The 17,377-nt window shown below is 40.9% G+C and overlaps 1 protein-coding gene across 3 annotated transcripts in view; it reads right to left on the bottom strand.

The window, feature by feature from the left end:
• Positions 1-17,377, bottom strand: part of FAM114A1 (family with sequence similarity 114 member A1) — a 69,465-nt gene that overhangs the window by 6,608 nt on the left and 45,480 nt on the right. For all 3 annotated transcript variants that reach the window (XM_061164567.1, XM_061164566.1, XM_061164568.1), the window contains 5 exons: positions 12,507-12,630; positions 6,845-6,936; positions 4,924-5,085; positions 3,711-3,850; positions 1,344-1,416 (listed from right to left, as the gene is read on the bottom strand). In XM_061164567.1, coding sequence (XP_061020550.1) covers positions 1,344-1,416; positions 3,711-3,850; positions 4,924-5,085; positions 6,845-6,936; positions 12,507-12,630 — 591 coding nt within the window. The remainder of the gene's footprint in view (positions 1-1,343; positions 1,417-3,710; positions 3,851-4,923; positions 5,086-6,844; positions 6,937-12,506; positions 12,631-17,377) is intronic.

Raw genomic sequence — 17,377 nt, 5'->3', positions numbered from 1 at the left:
GCCACTTACAGAAGTGTGGGAGGTGTACATCTCCTGACAGTCAGTCCACAATCATTTCTGCTTTTTTTTTTGAGAACTGCCCTTTTCCTGGGGTGAGGGGAGGTGCGTGGCAGCAGCCAGGCAGGTCTACAATACATGCAATGACCCTGTCTTCAGTCACTACTGGTGACACCAGATGGATATCTGAGGCATGCTATTGAGCCTTTCAAACCTTCTCACCCAGGTGAGAGAATTTGAAGGGAGAGAACTAGGAACTGCTATAGTTGAGTCACATTAATTTTAATAGCAGCACTTCAGAGAGAAGGTACATGAGTTTTGGTGAGGAGTTCCCACAGCTGCTCATACATCTCCACCACCTTTAATAAAGTTCCTTTACTGCCTGTCATGGGTTGAATTGTGGCCCCCAAAGAGATATGCTGAAGCCCTTACCTCCAGTATATCGGAATGTGACCTTACTTGGAGATAGGGCTTTACAGATTTCATTAGTTGAGGTTGTGCTGGTCACCCAGTGTGTGGTACTTATCAAGACAGCCCTAGGACACTAATACATTTTTACCCAATACATAATACAAGACAGCCCTAGGACACTAATACATTTTTACCCAATACATAATACAATAATACATAATTACCCAAACACCCCAGCTAAGCCAGGAAGCAAAACTTGCTGTTTCTCATGTAAAGAACCATTTACCCTTGCATCCAGGGCCTTAAAGGAAAAGTGGAAAGCTTGAAAAGGAATAACTTCTACTGTCTCCTCCAGTCCCACTAGGTTGAGTTATATAACATGACTGATTTTTCAAGAAAATAACCAGAAACCACATCTCCAAGGAATGCCAACCCTCTCAAATTTGTTACTTGGAGAACAGAAACACTTCTACAGATTGGTTGATAATATTTTTTTTTCTTTTGGTTAAAGTTGAAGTGTAACAATAAAGCTTGTGTGGTTTATAAAATAGGCTTTGAGGACAAGTGAATGTGAATACTAAGAATGAATTATTTTAATAGAGATTTTGGTATTACATATCACAGATATTAAGTAACAGAAGGAATCTTCATTTGATATTTTTTTCTTTAACAAATAAAGGAAATGAGACCCAGAGAGGTTTGAAAATCCACCCAATATCTTCTATAACTGATACGGTCACATCTAGAACTCAATTGGATGACAGCCTTGAGCCACCTGTTGCCAAAGAAGATGCTCAAGCGTCATTTTAGTAAATGTCTTGGCTACACTTCGGCTTGAGGAGCAAAGAAGGCATTCCATCCTCTGCTTCATCTCACAGCCCCTAACAGACCTTCCTTTGAAAAAGGTGAAAAAAAGAGCCGTATTATAGTCTTACCCCAACAGTGGTTAAAGAAGATGTAAACTTCTCTGATAAGGAGGCCACTTCTTTGCACATTGCAGTAGTTAATCTGAAAGAAGAAGAAAAAAGAGATTTGGGGATTTTTAGTAAAGGAAAATCATTGGATTGTTAATACAATTATTGATACTAATACAGCATTCCCTTTAAAAGAAGGGCACACAAGTTTGAAGATGCTCTGTAGAAATTTCCCTTAGTATTCTTTCATGACTCACAATCACAGTTTAACCTAATTCTCACCCTACCTCTTTTTAGAAGCAAAAACATATGCAGGAAATTACCAGGCTTGAGTTCCACATGTAAAGGGGTTTAAGACTATTGCCAAGGGACCAGCATTTGGTCATTTGAAAATAATAATGAACAGTCACTGAGGTACCATGTTAAGTACGTTTGTATGCATAATCACATTTAATCCTCATAATGGCTTCATTAGGGTCTGTGATTATTCCCATTTTATAAATGAAGAAATTGACATTTAAGAAGGTTAAGTAACTTGCTTAGGACAAGAATATGATAGAGCTGGAATTCAAACTCAGATGTCTTTTTGTATCTTGATTATGTTTTTATGAGATATGCCTCAAATCAAAGATACTGTAGAAGGTTTTTTAAGACTTACATCAAAACTCTAAGTTTATTACAGCCTTTCTATGTGTAGGACTTCACCCCAAGAAAATAACACAAGGTAGGTACAAATATTTAACAAAGCAATATTTGTCATAATATAGAAGATGATGACAAAAGCTGAAAACCTAATTACCTAACAATTTGCTTATTGCCCAATTTTTTAACAAGTATATATACTTACATGAACAGTGATTAAAATGCTGTTAGCAAAACAATAACTCCAAGAATCTTACACATTAAAAGATTTAGTGATGTCAGTGGAAGTAAGTTTCATTCTGATAAATAGGGGGTGTGTCTAGACTATGTATTCAGGTATGTTGCCTTATATCCATCTATCCCCCCTTCTACCCATCCACCCATCCAAGACTTCTCTGCAAAAAGGGTCAGGAGTAAGGCTGGAGATGGCAAAGAGTAGTTCTGCCTATGTTCTTGGGCATGTGTGTTGTAAGGCACTTATTATACAGACACATATGAGGCCTATTACCTTTTTCTTGGAGCAGCTTGGTAAGGTTGGGACAGTCAGGGGCTGGGAATAGGAAAGGACCTAAGGGTATGGCTCTATTTTCCATACTCAGAAACCTCTGACTTCAGCCCTCCTCTTTCAAATCAGCACCATAAATAGTACTCAGATTTGTCCTCAACACTTTAAACTTTTCCTATTTTACTGTTTCCTTTTCCCTCTCCACTGAGACAAGTACATATTCTTTGTATGCATTTTAAGGGCAGGATTGTGGCAGGGCTTCTAATATCTTTGATTTCCACATGTTTAGATATGAACGTCTAAACTAGATGCCAAATCTGGACAAGTGAGGAAAAATGCCACCAAAGTCACTAAGAATGGGCTTTGGGAAGGTCTTTCCACTAAAAAATTGCTCCCCAACCTACATTGCTGAATGTAGTAATAAGATAAGACTAGTTGAGTGAAAGTGTTCAGACGTGTGTGCATGTGCGTGTGCACCCATATATTTTAGGAGGCTCTTACTTTGGCTCCTGTGTCTATATATTTATAATAATGAGAGGGCATTTGGATCTCTGCTAGTTCTCTGTACCACTGCATATAGTCATGTGCCTAAAAGTTAATGGCTTATTCTTCACTTCCATAATCAACTATTTTAATTGATACCAGCTATTTTCATGTATAAAACATTACATATATACACATTTTTATTTCACTAGATAAACTAATAATAGTAGCTTATTGAAGAACAAACATATTACAGCAAATATGTATACACAAGCAATCCACGGTGAACTGGCTTACAATAGTGACCGTCATTGCCAGAGTCAGAATATGCAGAGCTGGCATAAGTCCCTAGGAACAGTGGGGGTGGTTTGTATATTTCTATGAAACTAGCTGAGAAGTCCATTAAGGTGTGTTTTCTCTATTTGTGTGGCATGTTGAAAATGTAATTATCTTCAAAGGTTTGTACTTCCAAGACCCTGACCTACTAAAACAAACACTTAGCTCGGAATAATTTAGGGTGTCTTTGCTTAAATCTGTCCAAAAAGAATTCTTGGAATGTCTAGCTAACTATTACTATTCTCCCTAGCATGTTCATTTCTTAAGAGAGTCCTTATTTCTCAAGATGACCACAGAACAACGGAACTAGTTGACATGAAATCGGAATCTTTAGTGGCCAAGGGTGTACATGGGTCTGTGTGTGCATTTGAATGACACAAATACATAAAATTTGAGAAATAAGAATTAAAAGTAACATTTACTTTATCAGAACTTTTGCTTGATCCTGAGCTGATTTTTCTTCTTCTTGTCCATGAAGAATTAACTCTGCTACTTTATGAAGCTGCTCAATACAGCGAGCTGTTACTTCTGCCAGGCTTTCAATGGACAGCATGTATACTTCCTGAAAGCAAAAAGTATAAGTCAGAAAATTATTCACTGAGCAGATACTTTCTAAAAAATGTTGTGACATTAAAAAAATTAAATAATTCTTGGGAAGAAAACCAAACAAATATGACCTGAAAAAAATTACCCAAAGTTTAATGGGTATACCTAAGACTATTCTAAATGGAAATGCTACCATAAAATAGACGTGTCACCAGGTCCCAGGGACATGACAATCCTTCTTTATAGCTGGGTCCCCAGTTCTCGGGCTTCCCCAGTGGCCCAGCTGGTAAAGAATCTGCCTGCCAATGCAGGAGATGCAAAAGACACGGGTTCGATCCCTGGGTAGGGAAGATCTCCTGGAGAAGGAAATGGCAACCCATTCCAGTATTCTTGCCTGGAGAATTCCATGGACAGAGGAGCCTGGCAGGCTAGGCTCATGGAGTCACAAAGAGTCAGACACAACTGAGCAACTGAGCACACACATGTACACGCCCCAGTTCTCAGCATGATGCTGGGCACATAACAGGCAGATACTCAAGAAAGCGTATAGAAGGATAGCTGAATGAATAGACCTCAGTAGATATTTTTCTTTAGAGTGATCTAAATTGTAAATTTCTTTATCTAAAATTCAATGTAAAATGAAGTTATTGCAAATGCATTTTTTTAACACAGGCCGATTCTAAATTATGCACATATAAATTTATTAAACTACAGCATAAAAACTATGGTAATGAAATTTTTTCAAAAAAGCTTCAATTACCTCATTAGTTAAAGGGCATAAAGACATTTTATGGTTACATATTTGCATATAGGATGGAATTTTACCCTAAAGATAAATCACCTATGTTCTTAAAGATCTTTTTTCCTTTAAGTTATAATTGTAAAGCTATGGAGGAAGGCTACAATATCTGTGCTAAGTCATGAAATGTCTTGGCATAGAGGGATTTTAGTGTTTATTACATTAATACTCATATTAGTGTGGAATAGGGTACAAATGAAAATGAAATGGCTTTGCCTCACTTAAAATTAAGCTGCTAATAAAATTTATGTATTACTGCTCTTTAGGTGGATGATCTGTAACATGTTTACCTCAACTGTCTTATTTGTCTTTTCTTTCTTCTTGTCTTCTTCAGGATTTTCAGGTTTCTCTTCCTTTTCTTCCTTCCCAGCTTTGTCTTCTGACTCTTCAGCCACATCTACTGATACCACAGTTTGATCGTCTTCCACCCAGTCATGAGCTTTTTTCATGGCCTGCAAAGGACCCCCCGCACAACCAAAGCAATATGTCTATTGTACAAATACAGAGACACAAAAGCCAATCCCATGACTTGGATCAAATCCTAATCCATTAAGGGTGGTTTTCTGTACGTTTAAAGAGTGGTGGGGCAATTACTCAACCTCCTTAAAAACACTTTGTTGTCGCTTTCTGGTAAAATACAGTAAGAAAAGGGACATAATAGAAAGAATGTATGGAGAGAATACCACAGGGCCAGAGCAATTTTTGGAAAGCATTCTAAAATGATATTCAGATAGGAATAAAAGTGACAGTCACCCTGGAAAAGCCATAGTATATTTTTCACTTTTCCTGACCAACTATAAAAGCATGATAGAATATATACATACAAATATATATACATATATGAAATTTGGCCAGGGTCATTGCTAAAGCAAATTTCTTCTTCTGCCATGTTTCATGAAGCCCTCAGTGTTTCATGAACCTAATAATGTATCACACTGGGAAGATGAAGGATTGCTCTGCTCCTCTCCAGCCACGCCAGGTCTTCTGACCTCAGGGTGGTGGTGGGGGAGGAGAGAACTATGATTAACTTCATTTCACATGAGTGCAACTTGAGCAACACGTGGCCTTTAAAGTTATTGACCAAGCAGAAACCACCTTCCCTATGTATTATTCCTTGGATTTTGAAAGGGCAGACTCACTAGCTTTTGCACTGCAGTTTAAGCTGTTTGCTTAAGTTTTATCTGAGCTTGTGTGAAACTGACTTCTCATTTGAAAGCTTGCACATCAAAGTTTAACACAGAGTGTTGATGAAAAGTTAACAGGGAGAAGATTAGGGGAGACAAAATCCAACAAAACTACCCCCGGTGAGTCCTCTTTTAGGGACGAAGGTTTGCCTGACTGTGTAAGTAAACCAGTGAGACCTTGGAGGCGCCACACACACTGTCTGAGCAGTGGCAGCCGCTGCAAGGAGATGAATGAGGCAATTTCCCCACTGTGTTCAAGTCACTGACCTGCCAGAAGTGGTGACCTCTATCAGAGCTAAAGAATTACTCATCTCTGCACCTCACTGCCTCAGTCTGCCCTTTGCTCACTCACCTTGTTTGAGTGAGTGATGGACCTGTGTCAATCACTGATAGTTAAAAAGAAAAAGAAAGAGAGAAGGGGGAAAATACACTGTTTTAGGTAATTCATGCTCAGTGACCTCATTAAGAAATGCTATAGCAAGACCTTGTACGAACTTGCAAAACATCCAGTGTTACTATCAGAGGAACCCAGGCCGTGAAAGCCCGGATGGCCTTAGATCTCAGACAGGATGAGGTGCCAGCTCTCCAGTAGGAAGGGTCGTGCGGGTGACCTGGCTCTGGCTGCTGAGTTTTCTCTGCCTGATTCTGGCATGTCACTTTCGAGGCGACGGGAGATGGAACTTGCAAAAGCCCTTTGATAATTCAGCCTCTTTCCTCCTGTAGGCTGAAGATAACCCTGCTTTGAATAAAATGCTATTTTGTGGAGAAGTGACTTGTTCAAGATCACACCAGTGAAGCTGCAACTAAAATGCAGGTCTCATTATACAGCCTAGCACGTTCTCAACAGTTACATTTCATGATGTTGCCTCATCAGATCTTAATTACTGGCCTGGGACACCTCTCCCCCCACGTGCCATTTGGGGCTTGGGGGTTTTTCTATTTCAGGTGAATCTCTGGAATTTTACAACCAAGACCTTTTTTAAAAAACAAACAAATAAACACCCAGACAGACTCAGATGGGGCTGACCTTATTGAGTTTGTCAGGTGTGGCTGCAACATGTAATTCAAAGAGAAGCTCTGTAAGCATGCTAGCAAACTCTTCTTCCTTCTCTTCTATGCCTGGAAATAGAAAACGACAGAAGTAAGAAGCATGATTTATTTCTCATCCTGCAGAATGTGGCAGCTCCCCCAACCTTACAGCCTGCAGTCGGAGTGTAAGTGGGGGTGGCAGCAGCCTGCCCTCCGGCTGCCGGGCAAAGACGAGCCATGCCCGGATATTCAAGCACAGTGGCGAGGTGGCCGGCTGCAGCCGGGCGAGGGGCTGGTGAAGCCTTGCTGCTCGCAGCTCTAGCTGGGGCACCCCTGGGCTGGACTGAAGGACATGTGAGGGCAGGAGGGACCATGTATATACCGTAACAGGTATAGACGCTCAGCAGCTATTTGTTGAATGATTGCATGAACAAATTCATGGCGTTTCTCAGGCCTGAAAGCCCTGGGACAACACTGTATTTAAGGCTTCTAGTATTGTTATGCTTAGCATTGCAAGCCTTAATGATACCCCAGGGCGCCCTTTGGTGTCCACAGAGCCACAGCGCTGAGCAAGCAGACTTAGTCTCCGTGGATTATCTACTTTTATCCTAATACCTATAACAACATATCTCTGGAGAAACTTCTCATGGTTTCCTAGGACACTTGCCTGATCATACAATATTTCATAATGGTATGTCTTCCCTCCAGATTGGAAGCTACCTAAGGGTACAGATGGTATTTGTTTTGCTCATTCTTGAATCCAGGGAATCTAACACAGTGCCTGGAACATAACAGGTGATACAATGAATATTTATTGAATAAATAATTTACTAATCAGTTGTACCATATTTACTAATATATTGATTATATAACATGTCATATACATGAAATAAAATTAATCTCATTGATGGGCAATAAAAAGGAGAGATCTTTAAAGCTACCATCTTCTATCTCTCATTTGAATCTACAAGTTGAGGCCATTTTTAAAGTTTCTGATAAGTGCTAAATAATTGATGTCATGCAACGAGAGATTATCATACTAAGTGAAGTAAGTCAGAAAGACAAACACCATATGATATCACTTACACGCGGAATCTAAAATATGATGCAAGTGAACCTATCCGTGAAACAGAAACAAAATCAAGGACATAGAGAACAGATTGGTCGCCAAGGCGGACGTGGGTGGGAGAGGGTAGGCGTGGGAGTGTGGGATTAGCAGATGCAAACTGGTATACATATTAATAGAATGGATAAACAAGGTCCCACTGTACAGCCCAGGGAACGACATTCAGTATCCTGTGATAAACCATAACACAAAATAATATGAAAAAGAATGTATATATATGTATAACTGAGTCACTGTGATGTATAGCAGTAATTAACACAACACTGTAATTCAACTATACTTTAATAAAAAATAAATAAAAGAATTGATTCCGCTGTGGGTTGTATCACTAGTCTGGGGTGAGGAGGGGGTACCGTATAAAAGCATCATTCGTCCGGCCTGACTACAGGACCTCAAAACCCCCTGAGAAGGAAATACCTGGCTTATGTTAGTGGGTGAAGATGGCAGCTTCAGAGAGGACTAAGCTGTGTGAGAAATTCTGTAGCTAACACTTGTCCGCCTGTCTTTGTTTCTGTTTGAGAGACAAATGGTTAATCAGCAGCTTGTCATGATAGCCAGGGTAACTTATAGGTGTTTGTTCAAAACATTTGGCCTAATCTGTTTATCATCCCCTAGAATTTATATACTTATTCTCACCGGGGAGCAGGTCAATAAAGTTACTAGAGATGGAAAGCATATATGTCACGTAAGAAGCTTTATGGAAAAGAAACCAAGGAAGAGGGATGGGGACAGCTGGGGGTTAAGAATCTCAAGCTGAGAAAATGACTTTTGAGTAAGAGCCCAGAGCAGGAGGGGAGTGAGTCACATGGATGGGGGCCAGGGTAGCTGTGGCCGGCGGAGGGAGGCATGTGCCCTGGGGTAGAGAGATGGCTGTCTTTGTTCATGGTGAAGTGATACAAGCAAATCATAAAAATCCATAAGGCGAGTGCTCAGACAGAGCAGGCTGTTGCAAAGCTTGATCATGGGTATTAAGAAAGCTTCCAGAAGGAGGTGATGCTTGAGCCTAGCCTTCCAGGATGAGAAAGGCATCAGTCACAAGCAGAGAAGGGGTGAATTGGAGGCCTGCAAAGACAGAATCAGAGAGAAAACGAATGCGATTCCATCAAACACTGAGATTCTCTCTCTGCTGGTCAGAGGTCTTGGCCTCACCTCCTCTAAGTGGGCAAAGTGAGAAGGGCAGCCCCACGGGTTCTCACTCCCCACCTGCCTGGTCCTTCTTATCTGCGTGGGGCAGCACAGCAGGGCAGAAAGACCCTGACTTGAGGCTGGGGGTCTTCCCGAGCTCCTGCAGTTACTGGCTCTGTGACTGGGGCCAGTCACAAGGCTTCTTTGCTTCCACTTCCTCTTCTGTAAATTTAGGATAAGAAAACCCACCCATCTCCTTTTTAGTGTCATTGTAAGGACCAAATAAAACAAATGTATAAGTATTTGTAAACACTAAAGTTTTATATAACTGTACTGTTATATGCTACAAAGATATAAACATAGGGAGATTAAAAGTATTTGAAAGCAATCAGCACTAAATTAGGATATATGTACTCTGTGTATCTCCAGTTTTTAAATGTGTGTTTGTTTCATAAAACAGAGAAATGTACCAATAACTTAGAGCAAACATTTTAGGGAAATCATCACAGGGAAAAGTGAAAGTAGATAAAAACACAGATGATAAAGAATGTTGTAACAAAGAAGACCTATTACTACAATTCTTGGTCTGTACATGTGACTGAGAAGATTTTCACCAAGGCAGTGAAAAGAGGAAAAAGCTTTTAGAAATCTCCTTACAACAGTGGAAAACCAAATTAGAGACCCATGGCAGTGTAATAAAATTACATGTGGCTGGAAAGACAAACATGCAAATCATTAGCTAATGTTATTAGAAACAGAGGAGCCCAATATTAAATTTATCTAAAAACGATAGTTTATTACATTTTCTGAGATGATCAAATAAATTATTTAGGTGTTAGAGGTATTTTAGAAATATAAGTGCTTACAAGAAAAAATATGATGAAAATGCTCTGGTTTCTCCTAGAACTTGGCCCCTGGATTGTTCTCGACAGCTTTTAGTTAATCCCTCACCTTCCAGTTTGTAACACTCCATCATAACTGGATTGATTTAATGACAACCCTGCTATTCTTCTCTCCTGTTCTTCTTTAGGCATTTAAATGACACCTATTTATTAAATTAATTAAAATTAGTAGTGTTTTGATAATCTGGAGATGTCCTTTAGGAAAATGAACGTATTGTATTATGGGAGGTAACAGGGTTCCATCACTTAAAGAGAGACGAATCTACCATTTCCTAAGCAAGCTGTTCAAGATTACAATTTGCTTTTTGGTCGTATTCAAAAATCTCCATTTATTGAAGCTCTGTACTAAGACTGGAACATAACACATGGAGTAACTTTTTCTATTTAACAGTGTGAATCAAGTTTCCTCCAGGAAATAGTACTTGTTGGGGATGCAATGCTGCCTTAACTTACACTGGCAATAATATTTCTTTGATGTTAGGGATCCTCTTTTTATCTGTTCTGAATGACACCCCCAGTAGGACAGAGGTTTACCTCAGGTATCATGAAGCTGAAGAAAAACAGCCTGCATATTTTGGTGATTGTTACTCTGGAAAAGAGGCATCTACATTAGTTCGTCTTGGGTCCATAATACAAACCATAGGACCTTTGACAGCTAGTGTCTTAGTTTCTTCATTATTAAAGCAAAGACAAGGCTGTCATCCTTTGTGACTTTATAGCAAGACGCAAATGCTCAGAAACGTTGTTCTACAACTGTCTCTTTGATACTGACCTTTTTCTATGCTGTAGTGTAATTGATTCTTCTATTTTGATTCAATGAGCATACTGAAGGCATATAAGGTCAGTATGTGGGAATAAGGGGGGAAATATTTTTTAAACGACAGTTTGCAAATGCTTAGAATAATACTGCCCTGAATATCTAGGCTGAAGCTCTTGAGCTCCTGTGTTTGAGCTTTGATTAAAGGTATGTATCGGGCTTCCCTCATAGCTCAGTTGGTAAAGAATCCGCCTGTAATGCAGGAGACCCGGTATGATTCCTGGGTCAGGAAGATTCCCTGGAGAAGGGATAGGCTCCATTCCAGTATTCTTGGGCTTCCCTTGTGGCTCAGCTGGTAAAGAATCCGCTTGCAATGTGGGCGATCTGGGTTCGATCCCTGGGTTGGGAAGATCCCCTGGAGGAGGGAAAGGCTACCCACTCCAGTATTCTGACCTGGAGAATTTCATGGACTGTATAGTCCATGGGGTCACAAAGAGTCAGACAAGACTGAATGACTTTCTTTTTAAAGGTATGTATCACATCTGGACATAAAATGCTTCCAGAGACTGGATGATATGAAGGTACATTATCACAAGTACAATTGTAAATAAAAGCTATAACTTATTGCATCTTTGCTATTTTCCTGGAATTGTGTTAGCACGTCTGACAATTAGAACAGCTAACACTTTGAGCAGTTCCATGTGCCAGGCACCGTAATATACATTTTTACATATATTATCTAATTTGGTCCTTACAATAGCCCTTGGGAATAGGTATCACTGTCTCTACTGTATAGGTAAAATACTGAGTTTCAGAAAGGTTATATACCTTGTTCAAGGCCAAGTAGCAAGTAAGAAGTAAAAATGTTGCATATAAGACCCTTCAGAGGATCCTAGGAGAAGCCAGCCTCCTGTGTCCATGGTTGCTTAAATTTTCAGCATAACCTACACAAAACAATGGCAGTTGCAGGGCATGGTGATGACATCAATCACTCTCCACGTACATAGCAAATGCTTTGCTAGATTATGCTCCCAAATGGACAACCTAATCATTAAGCACATCCAACCTGGGGAACATGTTGGCCCCTCTCAAGGAAGCCTTGCCTCTCACAAGATAGAGTCTGTCCTCCTTGGGTCCTGTCATCATCTGGCTGGAAGTGTGTCGTGGGAGGGTGCATCCGGCTCACCGCAGTGACTGACACTCCAAGCCCTGGTATGCCGTGTGATTTTGTCAGAACTGTACTTTTGGGGGGAAGGGCAGGCCACTTACACTTACACCCTAACTCCTACACAGAGAAGTTAAAAGGAAGAAGAAAAATAAGAAAAGAAATCCACCCAAAGACCTGCCCACCACCAACACCAGCCACATTCAACGACTTCCACGTGCAGATAAAAAATTAGACATTGGAGCGTAAACTCTAGCCGTCAGGGCCCTGTTGAGTGCACTGCGCTCTTCGATCATTCGACCAGATGCATTTGTTGTGTGCGTGTGACATGCTGAACATCAGAGAAGTAAAGGTGTCTGACTCAGGAGTTCCCACCCAGAGGAAGGGATGATTGTAGGTCAGCGTGACCAGCTCCTGGGACAAGAGCAGGGGCACAGAGTCGGGAAGGGAGCAGGAGAGCTCAATTAGCAGGAGGGCTGAATGAGTGCCTCTCCCCTGCTTAAAGGGCTGTGCCTATTAATAGCAGCTTCATAAGGATGACACCAACAGTTTGTCTTGCTATTTTATCTGGTTATTTTTCTTTACCTTGCACTTCTTGATTCTCTTCATTCTCGAATACTTTGGCTGCAAAGATGTCTTTAATGGAAATTAGGTCATTTTTTAAGACCTCCAGCTTCTCTCCATCAAGTGATGCTAAAAATGACTGAACCTGAAAAAAAGAAATAGGTCAGCATACCTGTCATCTTTTCTTCTCATTAATGATGTTTACATACAGCTGTGCCTACTTCTCCCAGGTGATTTGTGGTGTGGGGGGTAACACTGGGTTGAATGTTGGATTTACTGCCTACTAACTGTGCAACTTCGGGTAAGTTACATAAACTCCTTGGGCCTGAGTTTTCTCATTTTTTAACTGAATGTATTTGACAGATAACATTGTCAAATGTCAAAGATAAATTTAAGATGTACAACATGTTAATTTGATAGATGTGTATATTGTAATATGATTACCATTGTAGCTATATTTCGTGCCTCTATTGCATTACATAGTTATCTTTTGTTTTTTGTCATTGAGACAATTAAAATTTTAGTCTCTTACCATTATAATTTGGTGATTATAGTACCAAATTGCTGTCTGAATTCCTACTACTGCACATTAGTTCTCTATGGCTAAGTTACTACTTGTGCAAGTTTGCACCCTTAAACAATATCAGTCTTATCCTCCCACCTATCCTGGGCTAACCACCATTTTACTGTTTTTTACGAGTTTGACCTTTTTAGATTCCACATACAAGTAATAATATACAACATTTGTCTTCCTCTTTCTGAGTTATCTCATTTAGCATAAGGAGCTCAAGGTCCATTCATATTGTCATAATTGGGAGGGTGTTCTTCTTTCTCATGGCTGAATAATATCCCATTGTGTGTATATATCACACCCTTTTTTATCCATTTATTTGTTTATGGGCATTTAGGATGTTTCCATGTCTTGGCTATAGTGAACAAAGCTGCAATGAACACGGGAGTGCAGATATCTCTTGGAAGTATTGTTTCTGGCTTCCTGAAAAAAATGGCAACCCACTCCAGTACTCTTGCCTGAAAAATTCCATGGACTGAGGAGCCTGGTAGGCTACAGTCCATGGGGTCGCAAAGAGTTGGACACCACTGAGCGACTTCACTTCAAAAAATTAAAAATAGATCTATAATATGATCCAGCAATTCCACCTCTGGGTATACACCCAAAGGAAGTTTTCTGTTTTAAAGTGAGATCCACACTTCACTGTGATCCTTTGCAGGATAAGGAAATAATGAATGTGAAGAACATTGCACTAATACACACAGCAGATGCTAAGTAAATGCTGGTGGTAGCGCCATCAAAGAGGCTAAAAACACACCTCACTGTCAACCCTGGATTCTAATATCTTACTAATTCTTATACTTACTAACCATGTGACTTTGGGTAATTTACTTAACCTTTCTATGACTCAGTCCTCTTATCTCTAAGTGAGAACTAATAGCATCAACCTTATAAGACTGTTCTGAAGGTTAAATGAAATGATGTACTCAAGAGTACTTATTGTGGTGGTCAATAAATTATATATATAATGAAAATAAAGATACAAGTAAAACAGAAAACAAAGTTATGGTTACCGAAGGGAAGAAGGAGAGAGGGAGGAACAAATTAGGAATGTGGCATTAATAGATACAAAACAACTACACATAAAATAGATGCAGAACTGAGATTTACTGTGTAGCACGGGGAGTGTAGTCAATATCCTGTTATAACCTATAACGGAATATAACCTGAAAAAATAACTGAATAACTCTGCTGCACTCCTGAAGATTGTAAAGCAACTATAAGTCAATAAAAATGGGTATGTAAACAAATACATAAACAAATAGGTATATGTATATCACAGATATACATACAAATACACTTGCTAGATGTTTTATTGTGTAGGAGTTACAAAAATGTAAGAGGACATATTTTTCGTCTCAGAGATCTTGCAGCCTGAAGGAGGGCGGCCCATACGGACGGAACCGACCACAGCCACACCACGTGTGAATGCAGTAAGGGGGGCGGGGGTGCCCCCAAGGAGGGCCTGCAGTGCCCTCTGGGGAAGCGCGAGGGTGGGCAGAGATGCTGCCCAGAGGGTCTTGCCTGAACTGGCACACTCCCTGCTCACTGTTCTTCAGAACTCCTCTTTTGCAACCGTCCTTCAGAAACTCCTAGAAATCACCTGGATAGATGGCCAGGCAACCTCTGTGAATCCAAAGACCCATGTGAAATTCCAAAATGGTCACAGTGAATGGAGAACCATACAAAAAGTAAAGTCCGACTGTAAAGTAGGAAGGTTTTAAATTTCTCATTCTGTAGGTTAACACTTGCTCTGGAAGGAGAGCCGGCGGCGAAGCTGCCATAGTCTTCGGGTTGTGGATTTTTAAAATTTACTTTATTTTTGGCTGTGTGCGTAAGTGCTATGCTGTGCTTAGTCACTCAGTCGTGTCCGACTCTTTGTGACCCCGTGGACTGCAGCCCGCCAGGCCCCTCTGTCCATGGGGATTCTCCAGGCAAGAATACTGGAGTGGGTTGCCGTGCCCTCCTCCAGGGGATCTTCCCCACCCAGGGATCGAACCGGGGTCTCCTGCACCGCAGCATGGTCTGAGCCACCAGGGAAGCTGGTGCTGCGGGAGGGCTTTCTCCAGTTGCAGCAGGCGGGGGCAACTCTCTAGTTGAGGTGCCTGGGCTTCTCACTGTGTTGGCTTCTCTTGTTGCAGAGCACAGGCCCTGAAGTACGCGAGCTTCAGCAGCTGCTGCATAAGGGCTCAGCAGTTGCGGCTCGAGGGTTCCGGGGCACGGGCTCATTGATTGTGGCACATGAGCTCAGCTGCCCCCGCGGCACGTGGGGTCTTCCCAGCCGGGGATGGAAGCAGCATCTCTTGTATGGCAAGGTGGATCCTTTTTTTTTATTTTTTTTATTTTTTAAAAAATTTATTCCACCCTGACCTCTCCAGAGGTCTCCATTTCCGCTCACACACTCCTGTTTAGGGCTCACAGTCCTTGATATGACCACACCATATTCCTATGCTTTGGGTATATTTTCTGAACAGCATTTTTTCTCAGAGTAAAGAAAAATGGGTAGTAAAGTGCAAGGCTTAGTAGAAATGCATATGCACATGTGGGACCTCTTGGTTTCTCCATGTATTCTGAGGATAGCCATCCCCCGGGAGTGAATGCACTGGGGTTTTCTGCTTTGGGTATCTCCCAGGAAGGGTTCTTTTTAGTGAAGGACTCTTTGGTCAGCATCTTTCTATCACAGCATCTCTTTTGCGTCCTCCTAGTTCATTCCATTATGCCAAGATGATGTGCATTAAATCTTTACTTCAATCCAATAATAAATAATAACTAATGACGCACTCCTCAATAAATATTCATGGAATGCTGACTATATGCTGGGTACCATGCCTAAGGACTGTCGGGGACACAAGGGTAGAAAGTCTGGTGTGAGGGAGTCATTTTGAGGATTCTTATTTACTGTTTTGGTTAACTATTGGGTATATGAAATACTATAAAAATATTAGTTTTTCCTTAAGATTCATAGTACACCACACCGCCATGCCTATTGCCATCCTAGTATCCATCTTGTAGGTAGCAAAGATTCCTTATCATTCTGTACACCCTGTCTAAGGTTTAGCCAATGGCATGTTAGCAGAGAAAATGTGTATCATTTCCAGGTTAAAACTTTGAAAAACTGGGGACTCCCCTCTATATTCTCTTTCCTCATGCTGATGGGATGAAGAAGACAGTGAGTTCCTGGAGAAGAATGAAATCAGACACATTAGACTTGGACATAGGGGAAGCCACAGGGGCAAAAGGATGTGCCTGCCCAGAGCCTACGCTCTCTCGTCTAGATCACTCTCCAGGTGACTGCAGGCTTCCTTCTGAGGTCTGTATGGACCTGTTCCCCAGGCTGTGCTCCCTACGGAGGGACCATCTACCAGGCGATGTACCCTTAAGCCCAAGGAGTGGACAAAGGTGGCTGTTTGCAGGGGTTGTGTGTGGTGCTTGAACTGGGGCGTCCTCACACGTGCCCATGAGGTCCCCTGAGGTGAGAGGCAGCTCAGGGACAGTGGAGACAAAAGGAAGAGAGCAGATGGCAGGGTGATGTGGAAACTTGAGGAGTCTAAAGAGTCTACATGGGAACCTGGCCTTCTGGGCCATTATGAAATTACATTTGTCAAAGAAGGATGACAATGTCTTTTTTTTTCTGGCCATGCCATGTGGCATGCGGGATCTTAGTTCCCCAATCAGGGGTTGCAGTGGAAGCATGGAGTCTTAACCACTGAATCCTCAGGGAAGTCCCAGAAAATATTTTCTTTAACAGTTTGTTTCCAAAAGCTCTTTAACTTTTAAATATGTGGTATGTGTTGGGTAACCTGATGAAGTGTAAGATGTCTAATTGAATTCCAGATAAACAATGAATGTTTTCTTGGTATGAGTGTCTATCTTATATATCACACAGGACATGTTTGTACTAAAAAAGTATTCATTGTTTCTCTAAAGTTAAAATTTAATTAGTCATCTTGTATTTTTATTTGCTAAATCTGACAACCCCAGGAGGGTCTCCATTTGTATTCTTGTCAGAAGTCTGCGAACATTAGGATGGAACTAGTGGATCCATAAGATGGACAGAGCCTGGGTTCTGGATCCTTAAATGCTGGAAAGCTGCCTGCTGACCAGAGACTCATACCTTGGAGAAACCCTATAGCTTTAAAAAAAAAAATTTAATTGGAGGATAATTGTTTTGCAATATAGGTTCAAGAGGGCGGGGAACTCTATAGTTTTTGACCCATATTTTTTAGAACGATTAATTATAACATCCAGTAAGTACTATTACGGGCTTCCCTGGTGGCTCAGCCATAAAGAATCTGCCTGCAATGGAGGAGATTCAGGTTTG

This window comes from Dama dama, chromosome 17, assembly GCF_033118175.1.
Source record: "Dama dama isolate Ldn47 chromosome 17, ASM3311817v1, whole genome shotgun sequence".
NCBI lineage: Eukaryota > Metazoa > Chordata > Mammalia > Artiodactyla > Cervidae > Dama > Dama dama.
The sequence above is the reverse complement of the archived record's forward strand: the minus strand, read 5'-3'. Positions and strand labels throughout refer to the sequence as shown.